This window comes from Sitodiplosis mosellana, unplaced genomic scaffold, assembly GCF_009176505.1.
Source record: "Sitodiplosis mosellana isolate CC-2019 unplaced genomic scaffold, AAFC_SMos_1.0 Smas_scaffold_1, whole genome shotgun sequence".
NCBI classification, from domain to species: Eukaryota; Metazoa; Arthropoda; class Insecta; order Diptera; family Cecidomyiidae; genus Sitodiplosis; species Sitodiplosis mosellana.
In genome coordinates, this window is record NW_022595244.1 from 5,433,610 (window position 1) to 5,450,823 (window position 17,214).

At 37.5% G+C, this 17,214-nt stretch overlaps 2 protein-coding genes across 20 annotated transcripts; one reads left to right on the top strand and one right to left on the bottom strand.

The window, feature by feature from the left end:
- Positions 1-258: 258 nt before the first annotated feature.
- On the bottom strand, positions 259-15,175 carry LOC129574492 (uncharacterized). Of its 19 annotated transcripts, none has more exons than XM_055456699.1 (13): positions 13,694-15,175; positions 10,954-11,203; positions 10,742-10,857; positions 10,395-10,534; positions 4,763-4,869; positions 4,201-4,675; positions 3,939-4,109; positions 3,758-3,806; positions 2,187-2,324; positions 1,913-2,065; positions 1,638-1,816; positions 1,289-1,492; positions 259-1,184 (listed from the first exon to the last, which is right to left on the bottom strand). In XM_055456699.1, exons 3-13 carry the CDS (start codon positions 10,848-10,850, stop codon positions 573-575), a joined length of 2,337 nt encoding a protein of 778 aa, XP_055312674.1. In that variant the 5' UTR covers positions 10,851-10,857; positions 10,954-11,203; positions 13,694-15,175; the 3' UTR covers positions 259-572. The 19 variants fall into 19 exon arrangements, with proteins under 19 accessions (XP_055312674.1, XP_055312646.1, XP_055312657.1 ...); XM_055456671.1 differs by lacking the exon at positions 13,694-15,175 and adding an exon at positions 13,432-13,598; XM_055456682.1 differs by lacking the exon at positions 13,694-15,175 and adding an exon at positions 12,578-13,218.
- A 60-nt stretch (positions 15,176-15,235) lies between these two features.
- On the top strand, positions 15,236-17,061 carry LOC129574588 (cleavage stimulation factor subunit 2). The gene is made up of 5 exons (XM_055456783.1): positions 15,236-15,399; positions 15,507-15,585; positions 15,645-16,068; positions 16,278-16,449; positions 16,537-17,061. The coding sequence occupies exons 1-5, from the start codon at positions 15,342-15,344 to the stop codon at positions 16,953-16,955; spliced, it is 1,152 nt and encodes a 383-aa protein (XP_055312758.1). The 5' UTR covers positions 15,236-15,341; the 3' UTR covers positions 16,956-17,061.
- Positions 17,062-17,214: the final 153 nt, after the last annotated feature.

Sequence of the window (17,214 nt, forward strand, 5' to 3'; positions counted from 1 at the left end):
CTGTACCAATTGATATTTTCATCTATATGCAAGTTGTAAAGCTGTAAAAAGGATTTGTGTGTCTTATTTATTCAAATAAAATTGTGGATGGTGAAGTGTTGTTGTTGGCAATTTTAGAAAGAGATATTCTAAAAAGGATTGATAATATTAATATATTTGTGTTGTTGGTGTTTTGTTGTTTCACTAATCAGGCCGAAAAAGCGCGTGTGTGTTTTTCTGCCAATTTTTGTTTTCATTAGATCATCTAAACATTTCGCATAAATTTTGATTGCTGAAGATTTATTTCAATAGATTTTCTTAGAAGCAGATTTCCTATCTATATTCAATTACACGTACAATTTACCAATTCGTTTTATTAGAAAAAAAAGATGTATTAGTTTAGGCAAAAATCGAATTACAATTTTTTGTTTTGTTCAACTCAGTTTTTCACATGTCTCGCCTCATTTATAAGAGAACTTTTCAATTTAAAATTATTTCATTTTATATACAAAAAAGGTTGTGGTTTTCTATTCATTTTGTTGTTGTGTCTCTCCTTCTTCTTTCGTTCAAATGAACTATAACAAAAAAGGGGTTTACTCGGCAACGGTGGCTAATTCGCTTGCAGCTGATTTAGCCGTACTAATTGCTCCCACTGACGATTCTGAATTTAGATCCAATGAGCCCATTGCTTCAGTAATATCGCTCGGATTGAATGTATCACTTTTTGCTTCGGTTATGGTATCGTCGGACATTGGATTCGGTGTGGTTGAATGTGAAACAATACCTTCATCTTCACCCTCCGTTCCCGATATTAAATCTTCGCTACGTTCATCGAAAACATTGTCATCAATCACACTATTTCCACCACGTATAATGCTATCCATTGAATCATCCAAACCGCCCAGACTACTTGTCTGCAGTGATCGTAGCGAATGCAATGAGCCGCCCATCGATTTTAATGATTCCATGGGTCGTAACACCAAATAAAGCAATATATCCGATAACGAAATGATACCAATCACTTTGTCGGCCTCATCAACAATGACTAGACGATGCACTTCGGCGCGCACAATACGCTCCATTATGACATACAGCGTTTCATCCAATATACACTTTTGAACACCTTCAAACCACGCGTTCCGATGCTCATTCGCCTTACGCAACGACACATTCAAGTCATTGTAAGTTTTCTCTGCCGCTAAATTCTGTAAAAATCAAGCCGATTTGAAAATGGTTTGTTTTATATTTGTCATGATTTGGATTGTAATCCCATGGTGTAATTTGAAAAGATCAAAAGTAGAACACTTACAATCACATCAAATTTTGCATAAATATCAACTAAACGGCCCTCTGAATCGATCACTGGCAACGCAGACACACGACGATCAATGAACTTATGCAGCGCATCTATAATACTAGTGTCCTCATTTGCAGTCTCGATATTATCATACGTTCCTATACGAATTTCACGCAATGTTTTATGGATGTATGCAGGTTTTGGTAGCTCATTTATCTGCAAATATTTCATTATTTTTTTTCAATTTTTTCGAATAATTTAAAAAAAAAATCAGTTTGATGAGAATCAATAATGTGATGATGACACAGCGACAAGTGTTTATATGGTACTTTGTTTGATGTACTAAGTACATTGTACTTACATATAAAAATAAAAACCGTAGGATCCTCTTGTGGGTCAAAATGTATAAAACGTTACCGGTTAGTGTATCAATAACGGGCAGTCTATGGATTCGATTGGTTATCAGCATTTTAATGGCATCAAACAGTGATGCGTCCGGACCAATGCTCACCAGCGGCAATACTTGGGCGTTAAGGACACCTTTAGCATTATTGAAGAATAAAACAAATGCAAATTGTATTCCCATTCATTGTCTAGTGTAATATTGTGACGATTTGTCACTTACGAATGACTTACTTCTCCATGTTTCTAACTTGTGCTCTTCCAATTGATCCATAGATGTATTCGGTGATGTGTAATATGCTCGAAGGATTTTGATAAAATCAGTTATCGTTAACATGCCAACAAATGACTGCTTCGTGGAATCCCATAGTGGTGCAGCACGGACACCTGTAATCAAACCGAAATTTAGCCACAAATTATATGAAATTATTTTTCGGCTTAAATTTAATTCCAATTTGTTGATCACTCAATTTTTGTGGAATTTTTCGAATTTGCTCAAATAGCATACCATTGTAAACGAGTGCATAAAACGCCTTCTTCACTAATAGTTGAGTATCAAAAACCACCAATTTAGCGGATGTTGGTATCAAGTCGTAGCATTTGTGAAACCGGAAGAATTTCACAAAAATCAGCGAATCATCTTCTTCTGCAATGAAAAGACAAACCCCATAAATGTTACAGTGTGTTCCAAAAAAAAATAAAATAAGGTCAAGCGTATATGATTCATGATGATGATTTCGAACCTCTACGCAGCAAATGAGCTAAGAAACGTTTCCATGCTTCGGATACTTGTTCAAATTCTTTAATACTTTCTAATGGATACGTATCAAACGACCACCAATCATGGTATTCATTGTGTAGCACCAATCGACCGGCATAATTTGAATAGAAATGAAGCTGAAGCATATTTAGAAATGTTCCACGCAACGGATTGCCCCGTTTTATCGCAATATATTTACACAACTTTAAATCGTCGATTTGAAAATATGCACATTTTATACCGACACTAAACAGCTCTTAATATATCACAAACAAATAGCACAAAAATGTTGTTAAGTTTGTCATCACAATTCTGAATAGGCGACAAGGAATTAAAGCGATGCGACACTATTAGTCCGTGCACACAACGTGAATTATATAACGGTATTTTCTTTTTCAATAAACATATTTATTAATTTAAATATTTAGCTCGTCCCGACTTGGATTTCAGTGAAAAACTGTGTTCGAATACGTGTCGAATCGAAAAAGAAAAACTTGATTGGTTTGCAGGAGGTGCGTCGGTGTGATTTGTAAGTTTTATTCGTAAGGTGCTCTTTTTTTCATTATAAAATTAGAAACGAAATAAATTTTGTGTACGGCACTGAAGCGCGATGCAATCCGTTTGAATGACAGTGCCCCATCGTATCGAAGGCGATGCGAGAAGTGAAAAAAACCGCAACTCACTACACATACAGAGAAAAAATCACAATAGAAGCCAACGCCGTTCGGAATTAGTTTTTCTTTTCTGTTGTTTTCAGCGTCGTTCGAATTGACTACCAGCTGATTTCTATTATTACATTCGAGTGTGAATCGAGTACATTTGGCATACGAAACCGACGAAATACTTTTCGGAGGGAGCGCTAAGCGACGTGTAAACAAATTTCAAATGACATCGGCGCAAATGGACGCTACGCTACATGATCGTTTTTAACTAAATATTAGTTGCATTTCATCGGGCTGTTTTTACCAGTACCGAACTGTGTGCTCATTTTAAGTGAAGGCAGGACATTCGAGAGTGCGCGTGCTTATTGCCGTCTAAGCGAGACGGTTTAAATGTTATGAACGATCATTAAACCTATTTTTAAAATCTATTTTGTGATGAGTTACTTTGTTCTATATCGTCCACGTTGTACGCATGCGTCATTCGAACGAGTTCAAACCGACTCGTAAACAAGATCGAAGGAGAGTCGCTCGATGGTTACACGCAATAAGATAAAACTAGTCGTGTCATTAGCATCGGTCCGAAAGAAAACTAAATAAGGCCACTCATATAGCTGGCTGCGTAAACTCTGAAATGCCATTGAATTCGTGGAAACTTACCCGAATCTGACATATTGTACTTTTCCAAGAACGGATCCGCAACGGGTAGCTGTAATCAAGAGCAAAAAATGCCGAGAATGTGAATCATCATCAAAAACAAAGATAACTCATGCGGATGTATATATATGTTAGATTTGTATAAACATGAGAGTTTGTCGCATATAAATAAAAAGATACGTACGCCTCTTGAATCACGAAATAGTATAGCTGCATAATATGGATCGAGTGTGCCATCTGATCGTAAGCCACGTGTCGCTCCCAATGAAGCGCGTCGCTTTTCCAATTCAGCTGATGCTCGTCGCATTATTGCACTCTGCGTCGCCATTTGATGTTGAAGCATTGAAGCCGCTTTCTAAACATCCAAATTGACAAAAACAAAGAGTTCATGATCATCGTTTTTTCTTCTGAGTAAACCAGAATATCGATTTGTTGACTAAACCTACCGCTTTGCGTTTATCCGCTTCGGAAACGGCTGAATTCGATCGATGCCTGAATAAGTCCATCATTTTGGTCATCGGTGATTTAGCATGATCAAGCCTTCGTACAGCGGTCACAGTATGATAATACTGTGCATCACTGCCACCGTGCGGATGCGCTGAACCATCTCGGTATTTTGATGACTTTGAATCGGATTTTGTACCAATTGTATGTTGCATCGCTGCTTTCATGCTATGCATTATGCCAGACCCACTATGCGTACTACTTCCGCTTGCACTACTGTCTTTATCGGTCGATTGTGCCTTGGCCAATTCACGTTCTGCTTTTCGTTTGGCGTCAGACTTTGAACGTGGCCGAAACACATCAAATATGGTTGGCCGACGATTTGGACTAGCAATGCCATGAACTGTTGACTGATTAATGATTGAATCACCATCGCCACTCTTTCGCCGTTCCAATGAGTTTGAGCGATTATTTTTCCTGTCGAAATAAAAGAAGAAAAAAAAAACCAATTGGAAAATGCCCAAATTGCTGTATGTTGATTGCTGTATGTTGCCATCTACTTACTTCTTTGGTTTGAGTTCATCTAATTTTTTGCTTGCACCATCATTTTCTACCGATTTGGTCGCTTCACCATTCTTGGCTGAGCGATTTTGTCCACGGCCATCGGCCTCCTGTTGCGGAGAAAAAAACATTAAATTGAATTTAGCTACAGCATTCAAATCCAGTTCGACATGAAATTTGTTTCATTGAAAGAAATCCAACGATCGACAATTGTGAATTTTCCGAAAATATATTTAGTTTCAAAGCCTTTCAAGTGTTATTATTCGTATGCAGAACTTACAACCAATTGTACCCTGGGTTTGATATCTTTTCGTCGTTCCCAGATATTGCCGTCAATGTTTAATGAACTTTCTTGGCCATTGTCATTCGATGTGTTCAACGATTGCATGCTGTTCGCATTGATACGAACTAAAGATGTGTCGAAGAATCTCTTATCCAAATGTGGTTCGAATGTGGCGTTTGGAGCGAACAAACCGCTGAGCGATGTTCGATTCGATGATGATGAACAGGGGAAGCTGATGGTAGCCGCATTCGATTTGGCTGTTAAATTTCGTAGATTTTCTGCTTCCGGTCTGAGCAGCACCTTTGAATCCATACGTGTGACGATGAATTTGCGTTTGGCTCCCGTTTTGACTTGTGTATCATCGGCACTTCTGTTATCAATCGGTGTTTCGTCTTTGTTGTTGTTATTGTTGTTGTTGCCATTGGTAAAATTGTTATTGACCACATCAATTTTAAGCTTGTCATCGTCGACACCATCATCGTCATCGCTTAAGGTCACCGGTGAATTTGATAGTATTTCATTGGCACTGTTGTTTATCAAAACGGTTTTTCTCAAGTCACCCGCACCAGCACTGGCCGCCAGCATATCCGTCGACACACGATACAGTAAATCCGATGAAGATGACGAAATGTCTCTGACTACAGTGTTTTCATCGATTTCCGGTAGTCGTTTAAACTTGGCCAATTTGCTGGTGGTGAGTGCGGTTGCACTTGCTGGTGGTGGAATTGTGATGGTGTCAATGCTTTCCAGGTCATCCATTGACGCTGCAAATTCTTGCTCGAATTCGTCGTGTATCATATTTTTTCAATGCAAACCGTTTTACTTTTTCTGCTAACTCACCGAAAAAAAAAATTCCAAAATAAATGCGCTGCTCTTCAACGTTGCGCCAAACAGTTTATGGCAGTTTTGTTTGTTTCTTTTGGTGAACAATAAAATAGTTTTGAATGGTTATTATCTGTTTGTCTGTGCTTTGAACGATCACACACATGCGATGTCATCAAGTGTTTTTTTCATTGCTGTCCACAGATGACATTTGCTAATCAATCGTTGTGTATGGATCACCAGGCAAAACCCGCACTCTTTGTATGTATGTCGTCGTCGTCGTTTATCGTAGTTTCTCACAGCGGCTCAATATTAATGGAAACGAAGAATGACAAACATACAAACAACAAAAATGAAGAAGAAAACAATCAATTTTTGTTTTCTGTCTTTGTTGCTTGCCCTTTTTTCCCCTCGTCTCTTCTTCACTTTATGTAGTTTAACTTTTGACTTTGTTTTAATTGCCTAAATGAACATTTTTAATGTGTCTCACATGTGACTCTTCTGTGTGACAGTCACACTAATACATAACTCTCTGTCCACTGATGTGAATTATTAATAGGCACACATAACAATAACAACAACAATAACAATAACCATGAATATATTCTTCTTCTTCTATTTACTTGAGCGCTTTATTGGCTCTGTGTGTATTTCACTCTTTCTGTATGTTGTTGTTTTTCTCCTTCTTTTTCTTTGTTAATTCTCCGTTGAAATATGTATCTCTTGTTGTTCTTTTTTCGGCTGAACGCTGTGTAAAATTACGCGAAAACGATTTAAAACTGAAATTGAACACTCAATATAACAATCATTATGTAGATGTACGAATCAAAACGGTAAAATATCAACTAATAACTCCACTTCACACTGATATACGAGGATGGCGATCGTATAACATACAACTAAAAAAAAAGGCTAAACACAGGCAATAAATCGTTCGGTGTTAAGTGAAATAATGATCGCATAATGTTGATGATTTAATAACTCTCTTAATGCCTTGTGCTATTTTTTTTCTGCCTGATTTTCAACACGTAATATTTTATTTTCTCCCATTTGACTGCTCAACCCTTGCCTCGTGTTTCTTAATTTTTTCGGTGGATTTTCCCAATTCCAGCGTATGTTATATTCGCATTGATTGCGTTAATCGGGTACAGAGAATGATTTGGGCTATTTTGTGTCAAAGAGTAAAGCACACATAAAGAAATTTGCGTCTTTTTATGGTTTCGGTAATAATCAAAATGCGTCTGCGCGATCACACATCTCATTGCCATTTGTTATCTCGCTTTTGCTTGATGTGGCCCCGCGAGACACACCGACCGATTTCAGAGACGTTCATATATCGTCGTTCCCCGTTTGCTTATACACACCATTCATGTGTGTGTGTATCGTTGTGTGTGTGTGTTTTTTTTGTGCGTTTCAACGACGAAGTTACAATTATTCCGAGCGGAACACACTCGGTGTGAGCGATAGAAATACCGGAGCAAGAGAGAGACGCACAGTGAGAGAGGCGTGCGCGAGCGTACAACAATATTTTCAACTGAAACGAACAATAATTTGTGTGTGGCACGATTGCTCAGTTTCAGTGCTAGTTGTCGTTGTCGCAGTTGACGCCGACTTGAGACACAACTCAAACATTTATTTATTTCAATAAATTCACAAATTTATTTACTCAGCGGCCGCACTCAATTGTTTATGCACGTTCCAATGTCACACACTCACTTTGAACGAAGCGTTTATTTACAATTTACATTATAATCAATTTGTCAACGTGAAAATTTCAATTTCAATTCACTCTCTTCTTGATCCTTGTGAGACGGTCATATCACATATGGGCTTCAGTGTGTGTTTTTTTCCGTCGATTATTTCGTTGAGATTCTCTCCTCTAGACGACTGATCTATGGACCACTTCATATACGTATGCACGGCGCATATGGATGAGCTAATCACTTTTCGTCTTGCATAATTTTCCATCTGTTTGTTTTTTTCTCCTCGTTTCAATTCAACGAAAATAAATTATGCAAATCGAAAATGGATGGCTATCGATACAGAAAAAAAATCAGTTATAAATTGACAAAAAGTCTCTCTCGCTTTCGCTCTGATCTTTGGCCGGCAAACTAATATCGCATTAGTTGATGTTTTGTGAGGCATATTCAATCGACAATCGCTTCTTATTAGATTTTATCACATTTTTTTAAAAATAATTTTGATTAATTGCTCATCATTCTTATCAACGAACAATCTGACCGAATTAGATTGGTCGTGCGCGCTCTCCCTTTGTGTACTTGTGAGCTTTGGATGTGCGGGCTCTCCGATTTGCATACGCTCCAAACTACACACCGACAAACATCAAAATCTATTAAAGCCAATTATTTATTTATACATAAACACAATGGAAATTAGACGGGAAGGACGGTTCTATTCTATACGAATCGATTCTAGTCGAAAAGAGAGAGAGAAAGAGAGAAAGAGATAAAAACAATAATCGCACAACCGACCGATCTTGAAGAGACTTGCTGTGATCACGTTTAGATAGTTTGTGCTAGTGCGCACGTCCAATTCGATGAGAATGACTGTTTAATGCGTAAACCAGTTGCGGATATGAGAGCCGATTCACTTAGAACATGGCGCGACAGAGACAGAAAAACAAAGAGTGTAGAAAAAACGCAGTTCGAATATTCAATGGAATGGAAAATGACCTACGTTTTACGTCATTTTTTGTTCGTGTATAAAATACGGTTTTTTCTGCCGTTGACACTCTTTTTCTCGCTCTTTTTTCATTCACAATGCAACGATTGTTCTATCGTGCTGGCTTCGTGGGCTATATTTTATTAAATGTATAACCATTTTTCTTCCACGAAATTCGATGAAATCAGAATTTTCGCTCCGTGAAACGCGCAACAAAAGCACATACATACACACACGCGAACGTCAAAACACATGATTCCAATCGTTTTTCGGTTTGACAGTTCTTACCGCCACGAACAGAAAGAGAGCAATACAAAGCTTCTTCTTCATTTATTCTGTCGTTTGTTTTTTTCTTTTTATCGGGGTTAATTATGATATGCACAATGGAGAAGAACAAAGAAGAAGAAAATCAGAATCAATGCTTAGTCACAATCATTTAATTAACACAGAGAGAAATCGGCTCACTGTTATACAATAGCCGAATTGAATGTGTGTTTTTTTCTCTTCTCTTATTTGCCAATTACGTAGTTCAAACATCATACATCTACAACACTATTTCATTTATGAATGTTAAGCACGAAAACGCAATAATTTTCATTGAACATCTTTTTTGGCAGTTCTGTTTTTTCCCTTCTATTTCGCAGCTATTTAACTTTGACATTTACGTTATTACTTGAAGGAAAAAAAACCATTTTTTTTCTAGCCTTTCAAATTGATTATCTTTTTTTAAATAAAGAAATTTATCACGAGATTAAGAAAGAATGCACAAGGAAAATCACTTGAAACAAATCAAACTGTAGCCACTTGAAGCAACCGATCGCATTTATGAACTCGACTGACGTTGTTGTTGTTGTTGTTGTTTTCTTTTTCGTATGCTGGTCGAACTATATTACTTTTTTTTCTTCTCTCGATGCAATGATCACATGAGAGCATCAAAAACAGCTGCAATCCACTTCGACATTGTACAAATTTCTAATTCAAGTTTTTTTTCTGTTTTTGTGTACGAGTTACTGAATGTGAATTGTACCAATGAAACTGGTTCCAGATGAGAATTGATGACACTATAATAATAATAATGTAAAAAAACAACAAATCCAAAGAGACGAAGAGTAGAGAAGTAAAAAAAAACGTAATGCTTAGGCAGATATATTTTTTTTCTGTATAGAACGAGATAGCTGTATGTAGCCGTGTGTCGTGAACGCGCAACTACGTCCGTATGATAGCTAATCGAATTTAGATTGTTCCACACACAGAAAGAGAGGCCGCGTTGAATGAAAGAAACAAAAGAAGAGAAAAAAAATATTATGAAAACAATGTATAAGCTGCGACTCCGGGCCGATGACGGCAACACTGACAAACAAATATCACAGCGACGGATCACTTTCAGTTTAGAGTGAGTTCACCTTGTTATCGTAGGTGTTCGACGTTCCGTTTTATTATTATGTTCACATATATGTTCGCCTCACATACACACGATTCCATACGTTTTGATCCGTTCGAAATTTCGAAACTGGTTTTTCAAACGGCAGTTGAAACGTTGTGTTGTTGTTTTTTTTTCTATTTTCTTCTTTTCGTTTTTTTGGTACACAGAAATTTAATGGGAATTTTTTTTTTGTTTATCGATCGAAATCTTTGTTTGTTGCCGTTTAGTTGTTCATAGAGACAGTATTGCTCTTTAACTTTGCATATGATTCACTGTTTATTTACCCACTTCGCGGTCGATAAATATTTGTTATTGATTCGCACAAAGCACACAGAATTTGTCGATCGTTGGATTTTCCGTAGCAAATGTTGCTACGACCAATAGAGAAGGTTGTGCAGTTTTCATTTGGATAATTTGTTTGTTACCTCAGTCGTAAAATCCCAATCGGGTGATGGTGGACGTCGATTTGTGTTTGCATCATGAACGGATGGCGAAGAGCTCGGCTCTTCGGGGATTACAGCGAATCGACCGCGTTGTACACATGGCGATGTCGGACCATATGTTCCTGCAATTAAAGTTTCAAGTTATTTTTTATTGCTCTGCGATTGGATTCATAAAAGTGTTTGTTACTCAATTCAATCATACGACTTGCGCTGGGAAAACCGTAAAAAAAAAGGGTGACTCAAACAAAGCCATTTCTTGTGAAATTCACAAGAATTTTCGTAAACACAATCGTCGATTGGATTGAATGACGGAATTCTTGTTTATTTACCTTGGGGAATAATACGAAATCGTCCGTGTGACAGCTGCTCGGGAGGTCCTGGTGAATTTGGTGGACAAATTTTAAAGCGACCCATACGAGTTGTATCACTTTCAGCCATGGCTTATCTGCAAAAACGAAGGAAAAAAACATCACAATAGATGTAAACTCCAGTGGAATAAAACTGGATTAAAATAAAAATTCATATGAAAAGAATTAGTAACCATTTGCGACTGGAAATGAAAACTGCATAAAAGTCACACGTCCACGGTTTCAGACACGAATAGAGAACACCAACTGAACTGTATTTTATGGGCTTGGTATTGATGTGTAACAAATTGTAATAATTTGTAATACAATTAAGTAATTGCATTTAAGGACAACTCCTGCGCCCAATTAAGTGCACCACATTGAGTCGGCGAAAGGAATAAACGTTGAGAAGATAGGAAAAAATCCGCGATGAAAAACACAACGCTGCAAAATGTAAACAATGAAACCAGAATTATATCGATTTTCGCGCATTCACACTCGGTTCTGATGACATTTACATAACCAATACACGCACACACATTCACGCATTGATATTATAGGCCCGAACGAAGTCAAACCAACACAGTTGAAGATAGTTCGAAGAAGAGACAAATACCGCATATACAACACACACACAGACACACACATGCACTCTGTGTCATGACAAACGACGTCGCGTGAATGAGACGAGAGCAGCTGAGCAGTGAGCACCACCACAAAACGCACACATTCACATCAATTGTACGTCATTTGAAAATTAACAACAACAAGACATTCACCACCACCATTATCATCAGAGCGACCCCATGCATGCTTCATGACCACACAAAACAACCAAAATCATAGCACAAATAATTCAAATCACCGAAAATGCATTGAAATCCCAAAAAATAAGAAAACAATTCGTCGCACTAATTTTCACTTGTTGCAAATATGTCTTATTCGATGGGCACAGCGTGATGAGTGTTGTGCGATTTTAAATGGACCGAACCGATTACCGCAAATTCGACTGTTTCACATGAATGCGCTAACTGAATTGAATTCAATTTTCAATAAATGTAAATACAATCGAACAAAATAAAGCGTCGTACATCTTGTGAGATGATGATTTTCTCCCAATATCACGACTAATCGATTTATCTCGTTCATTTCAATTCAAGCGAGTAGAATAACAAACATTTCTCTTGTGTTATTGTTGTTGATTTTTGGTTTCGTTCGATTTATAAGTGTTTGAAATAAAAATAAGAATCCGAAGCACACAGCATACAATTTCGACTGTCGTTGTCTCCTACACTGTGCGTCGTTCGTTTGATTACGCTTATCGTTGTTGGCCCATTCGTTTGCTTATAATTGTAATCATAAAGTTTCATTTAACGCTTTATTTTGGCATTTGAATGCATACACGATCGAACCGAGCCACAATCATCCATAAACTAACTAAAATTAAGTTCATGCACACTCATTTTATAAGAAAAGAAAAGGAGAAAAAAAAACAATCACATGAATAAAAAATGCCAAGATAAAAACAAACACGACCAATCAACTAATCAACACACTCTGACTGGGCTGGCTGAATGATTGCGATGCGGCACATAAAGAATATTTAAGCAATAAGAAATCGTCGTCGACGTCGTTAGTTTTGATCATTCTGCGTGTCACATTCCCATATAGACTAATCACAACAATAAAATCACTGTATTGCATTTCCGCGCGCCTTCCGATTCGAATAATCACAATCACACACATAGTTTGGTTCGCGATTGAAAAAGTTGCAATTTCGTGCTGTCACGAAGGTCCTTTCGAAATCAAGGATTTTACTTTTTGATTCGTTCTACTCCGCCTAATTGCCACTAATAGCAATTGCAAATCGTGCTTTAAACACCCATTTTCATTAATCAACTGCTGACGCTACTGCTGCTGTTGCTGCTTTTTTTCCCTTTCCGAACGAATTTTGAGCGATGAGATTTCTTGTGGTCCATGTGTTTAACGTTTGACGTGACGCTGTAATATGCAATACGCGAAGCACTCAACTGCTCGATTGCCATTTGGCTGTTGTGATGTACGTCATTTGGACTGTGAAACAATATGGTCAATAAACGAAATGCGAATCGATTGCCGAAGCAAACAATGACAACAACAACACGACCAACAACACCCAAAATAGAAACGATTATAAAAATCCAGTTTCAACGTCTCCTTGCCATTTTTGTCGTTGGAGGCTTGATGCTATTTTGTTTATTCATTTCTGCTGATCATTGCTGAAATGAATTGTTCTGCTGCCTTTTTTTCGCATGAATTTTTCACTTGAAATTTCGATTGTTTACGCGATTCAGCTGATGGTCATTGGTCAAGCTTAATCACATCACATGGCGTCATCGTCGTAATTCGAGAAAGTAGAGACTATGAAATTCGATATATCTCACCGACCACAATAATTAAACAAATGACGCATCCATTGAATGTGACACATTTTCAACAGAGAATTAGGCACAATTATGTTGTTAGAACATGCAATAAAACAAAGAGAAACTACGAAAGCGATAGCACCTTTTTTCAGTGCAATGCTAAGTGAATAATGAGGATAAAGAGTTGTTTTTTTTTGTATCTCAGAAAAGAGCAATGAACTAATAAAATTCTTCAGAGAAATAAATTGCTTCATGAGTAATACCGACATTCTTGCTTAATTTCGTGTACTGCCGAAAAATTCACTGCGTTCACATTTGTCGAAACGTTTCCATTCGTCGCTGGCTCTTTTTTTCTCCTCAATATCCAATGAAAAAGGTTTTTTTTCGGTTAACACATTCGATATTTACTCATCGATTCGGCTCGAATTCTATTGTATAACTGCAGATGCGACATGCGATATATACATACCCAAAAGTATACATGTAACCGAATTTTATTTGGGATAGTTGACTAAATTTATTTACTTACGAACTTTGCTTCTTCTTTTTTTTTTGCTTAGTGTGTTTGATGTGTATTTGAATCGTGAAACGTTTGTTCAGTAGTAATTGTGGATTTTTTGGGTTGTGAGCGCGCGTGCGATCGCGTTTTTCCAACAATATAGTCACTTTTATTTAATTTATCAGCACTTTTATCGTTGTTTATTTATGATGTGTTCGATATATTGCTCTCTTTTGTTAAGTCATTTTCATGTATTTATGTTTGTATTGATGTTGTTGTTGTTGTTACTGGTGTTTGGCGGCCTCTTTGCACTATTCTATTTCCTAGTTGTGTTGACTTGTTTCCCTTTCTAATCCGCACAATCCACTTTTTACTTGACTTGGCAATAATCGTGACGTACTCTTTTCTTTTTCTTCGTCGTCTCCGTCGTCGTCGTCGTCTTCTCTTCGTCTTGAGGGTTTTGTTTGCCGAAGGAATTTAAAAATTTAATTTTGTCCTGTTTGAACACACACAATGTATGAAATCAAATGGCACTTTTTTCGATCTGCTTTGTGTTCAACACACCACGTTGACTTTTCGAACCGATTGCCAAATTGACCTTTTTTGCCATCTAATTTGGTAACGAAATTGCCGAAAATCATTTGCGACGATAATTTTTATCACTTGATTACTTGATTCATTTTTTTCGGTACGGTATGACATCGGACTTTATTGCAAGAATGTGTCGATTTGGTGTTTCAACGTTATGATTTTAGCTCCCCTTTTTTGATAGAGACAATTGTGAAAAACGTAATACGCGAAATGAAAATAGACGAATGAAAAAGTGCTACTAACACCGTTTTTTCGTTGCACACACAACCACAGACACTGACGTACACACACACTGTCAACACCGAATACGTGAGACGTCGCGACGTCTCCACCAACACTTTAACAACCGACTTTTTGCGTGATTTCGCCACTATAGAAATAACATCGCATCGAACAATCCTGCACGTAGGACAATGTGATTGGCGCGAAGCTCAATTGATTGCAGCTGTTACCCGTTCTCCGACAATATTTCAATTTTCATAATTTTTCTTTTCCTCTCAACACATTCGATTCGATGATATTTCATGCAAAATTCATCACTATTTGGCTAATTCTGTCTATTTTCATGTCGATATAAAAATAGAATTGTACCATCTCTTTTCTTTTCCGTATCATGTGGTTGCGTGTGTTGCGTGCTACATTTTCCAATGACTAATAATCACCATGTGAGCCGTGAAACGGTAAACAAACGCGAACTTATACGCTCATAACGTGATGCAACGCACATGATTTTTTTTATATCGCAAAACATCCATGATAAGCACACTGACATTTATGTTAAACGTGCAAACTGACCGATAGAATAAGAGTATGATGCGTAGATGATGTGACAGCAGTCAATTTAAATTCATACTTTTTGAGAGAAAAAAATAATTAAAATGCAATGTTTTCGTGCGATTCGATGAAATTCGCGTTGTCCCTATCGGGAGACACACATACAGCAAATCCACAACGTAGTTTGACAGCTCAAAGTCGTATATACGGTGACATTTGCATTCATTGCGGCTATTTCTCTTGAGCCATACAGACGCTGCCGGAGTTTTTATCAATTTTTTTCGATTTGTTTTGGAAATAAGACGTGGTTAAAATGGGTGAAAAGAATAATGATCAGAGTATTATGGATAAATCCATGAGGTCGGTCTTCGGTGAGTAAATTTTTTCACGTATTTTCCATATGGATCTATATGTCCGGTGTGACATGAGTATTGTCTGTATTGATGTTCTAAATAAATGTTTTTACATACGTTCACAGTTGGAAACATTCCATACGAAGCCACCGAAGAGAAGCTGAAGGAGATTTTCAGCGAAGTTGGTCCAGTTCTTTCATTGAAGTGAGTGATTTTCATTTGAATTTGATCAACCTTATCAAATTAACTTTGATTATTTACAGGTTAGTATTTGACCGAGAAAGCGGCAAGCCGAAAGGGTATGGCTTCTGCGAATATAAGGATCAAGAGACCGCATTGAGTGCAATGAGAAATTTGAATGGTTATGAAATCGGTGGTCGTACGCTTCGTGTTGATAATGCGTGTACGGAAAAATCGCGTATGGAAATGCAGCAACTGTTGCAAGGTCCACAAATTGAGAATCCGTACGGTGAACACTGCGATGCAGAGCAGGCACCAGAAATCATAACAAAAACTGTGACCTCGTTGCCACCGGAGCAAATGTACGAATTGATGAAACAGATGAAGTTGTGCATTCAAAATAATCCAACGGAAGCACGGCAAATGTTGCTACTCAATCCACAATTGGGATATGCGTTGCTGCAGTCAATGGTCGTAATGCGTATCGTTGATCCACAAACAGCGGTGGTATGTGTTTTAAAAGCTAGTTTTTTTTGGGTGATATGTGCAAAAAAAATTAATACTTTTGGTTATGGTTAAATTTCTCTGAATTAAAAAATTCATATATGAATGAAATCTGTAGAATGAATTACTATCAGAGTCCATACGTCTTCAAACTCAATTTAGTTCCGTTGTTATTCTTAACTTTATTCCTCTATTTTTGAATCGAATCAAAGACTATGCTGTTCCGAGCTAATCAAATGCCGCCAGTGCTATCGAATAACTCGTCAATGATCGGGCAAACGATGCCACAGAACACAAACAACTCGATCAATCCATTGGGAATGGCTAATCACTCCAATCACTTCCCTGTCAGTCAAGATGTGGATCTACGCAGCATGGGCATGGGTAATGAGATTCATCAACTTTTCATTCTTCAGATAATCAATTTCTAATTCGACGAATTAAAACTAATTCCAACGTGATTTAATTTAGATCCTCGTCTCAATCGTAATATGGATTTGGATATGCGTTCAATGCCGGGCAATTCAGTTGGTAACTCTAATTCGATGATGGTTGATCCGCCATTTATTCGGCAATCAACAAATCAAGCGCGACCAGTACCAGTGGCTCCACCATTCCAAACTGATCCACGCCAACGTACCGATCCTCGCATGAAACCGCAACAAAACAATCAACCACCACCGCAACAACCATCGTCAGCACCAAACCGTGGTGCTCCAACGAATGTTCCGACTGGCGTTATTCCAAACGATGCATCGGACAATGAAAAGGCACAATTGATTATGCAAGTGTTACAATTGTCAGACGAACAAATTGCAATGCTATCGCCAGAGCAACGCGCCAGTATACTCGTATTGAAGGAACAAATCGCCAAAAGTACACCAAGATAGATAAGATATATCTCAAAATTCGAATGAAAACCCATTTTAATCTTTTTGACCAATTTTAATGTATCTCTTATCACAGCTAATCAAATAAATTTGCAACAAACGATGATTTTTTGACTATTTTTTCACATTTGTACTTCAGAACACAAGTCAAGTAGGCAAATGCCTACTTTCATATTGCAATGTGTTTGTTTATTGAATGTTTATATGATGATCAGCACCATCTAGTGGAAGTAAACCAAAATGACCCTTCTTTTACCTC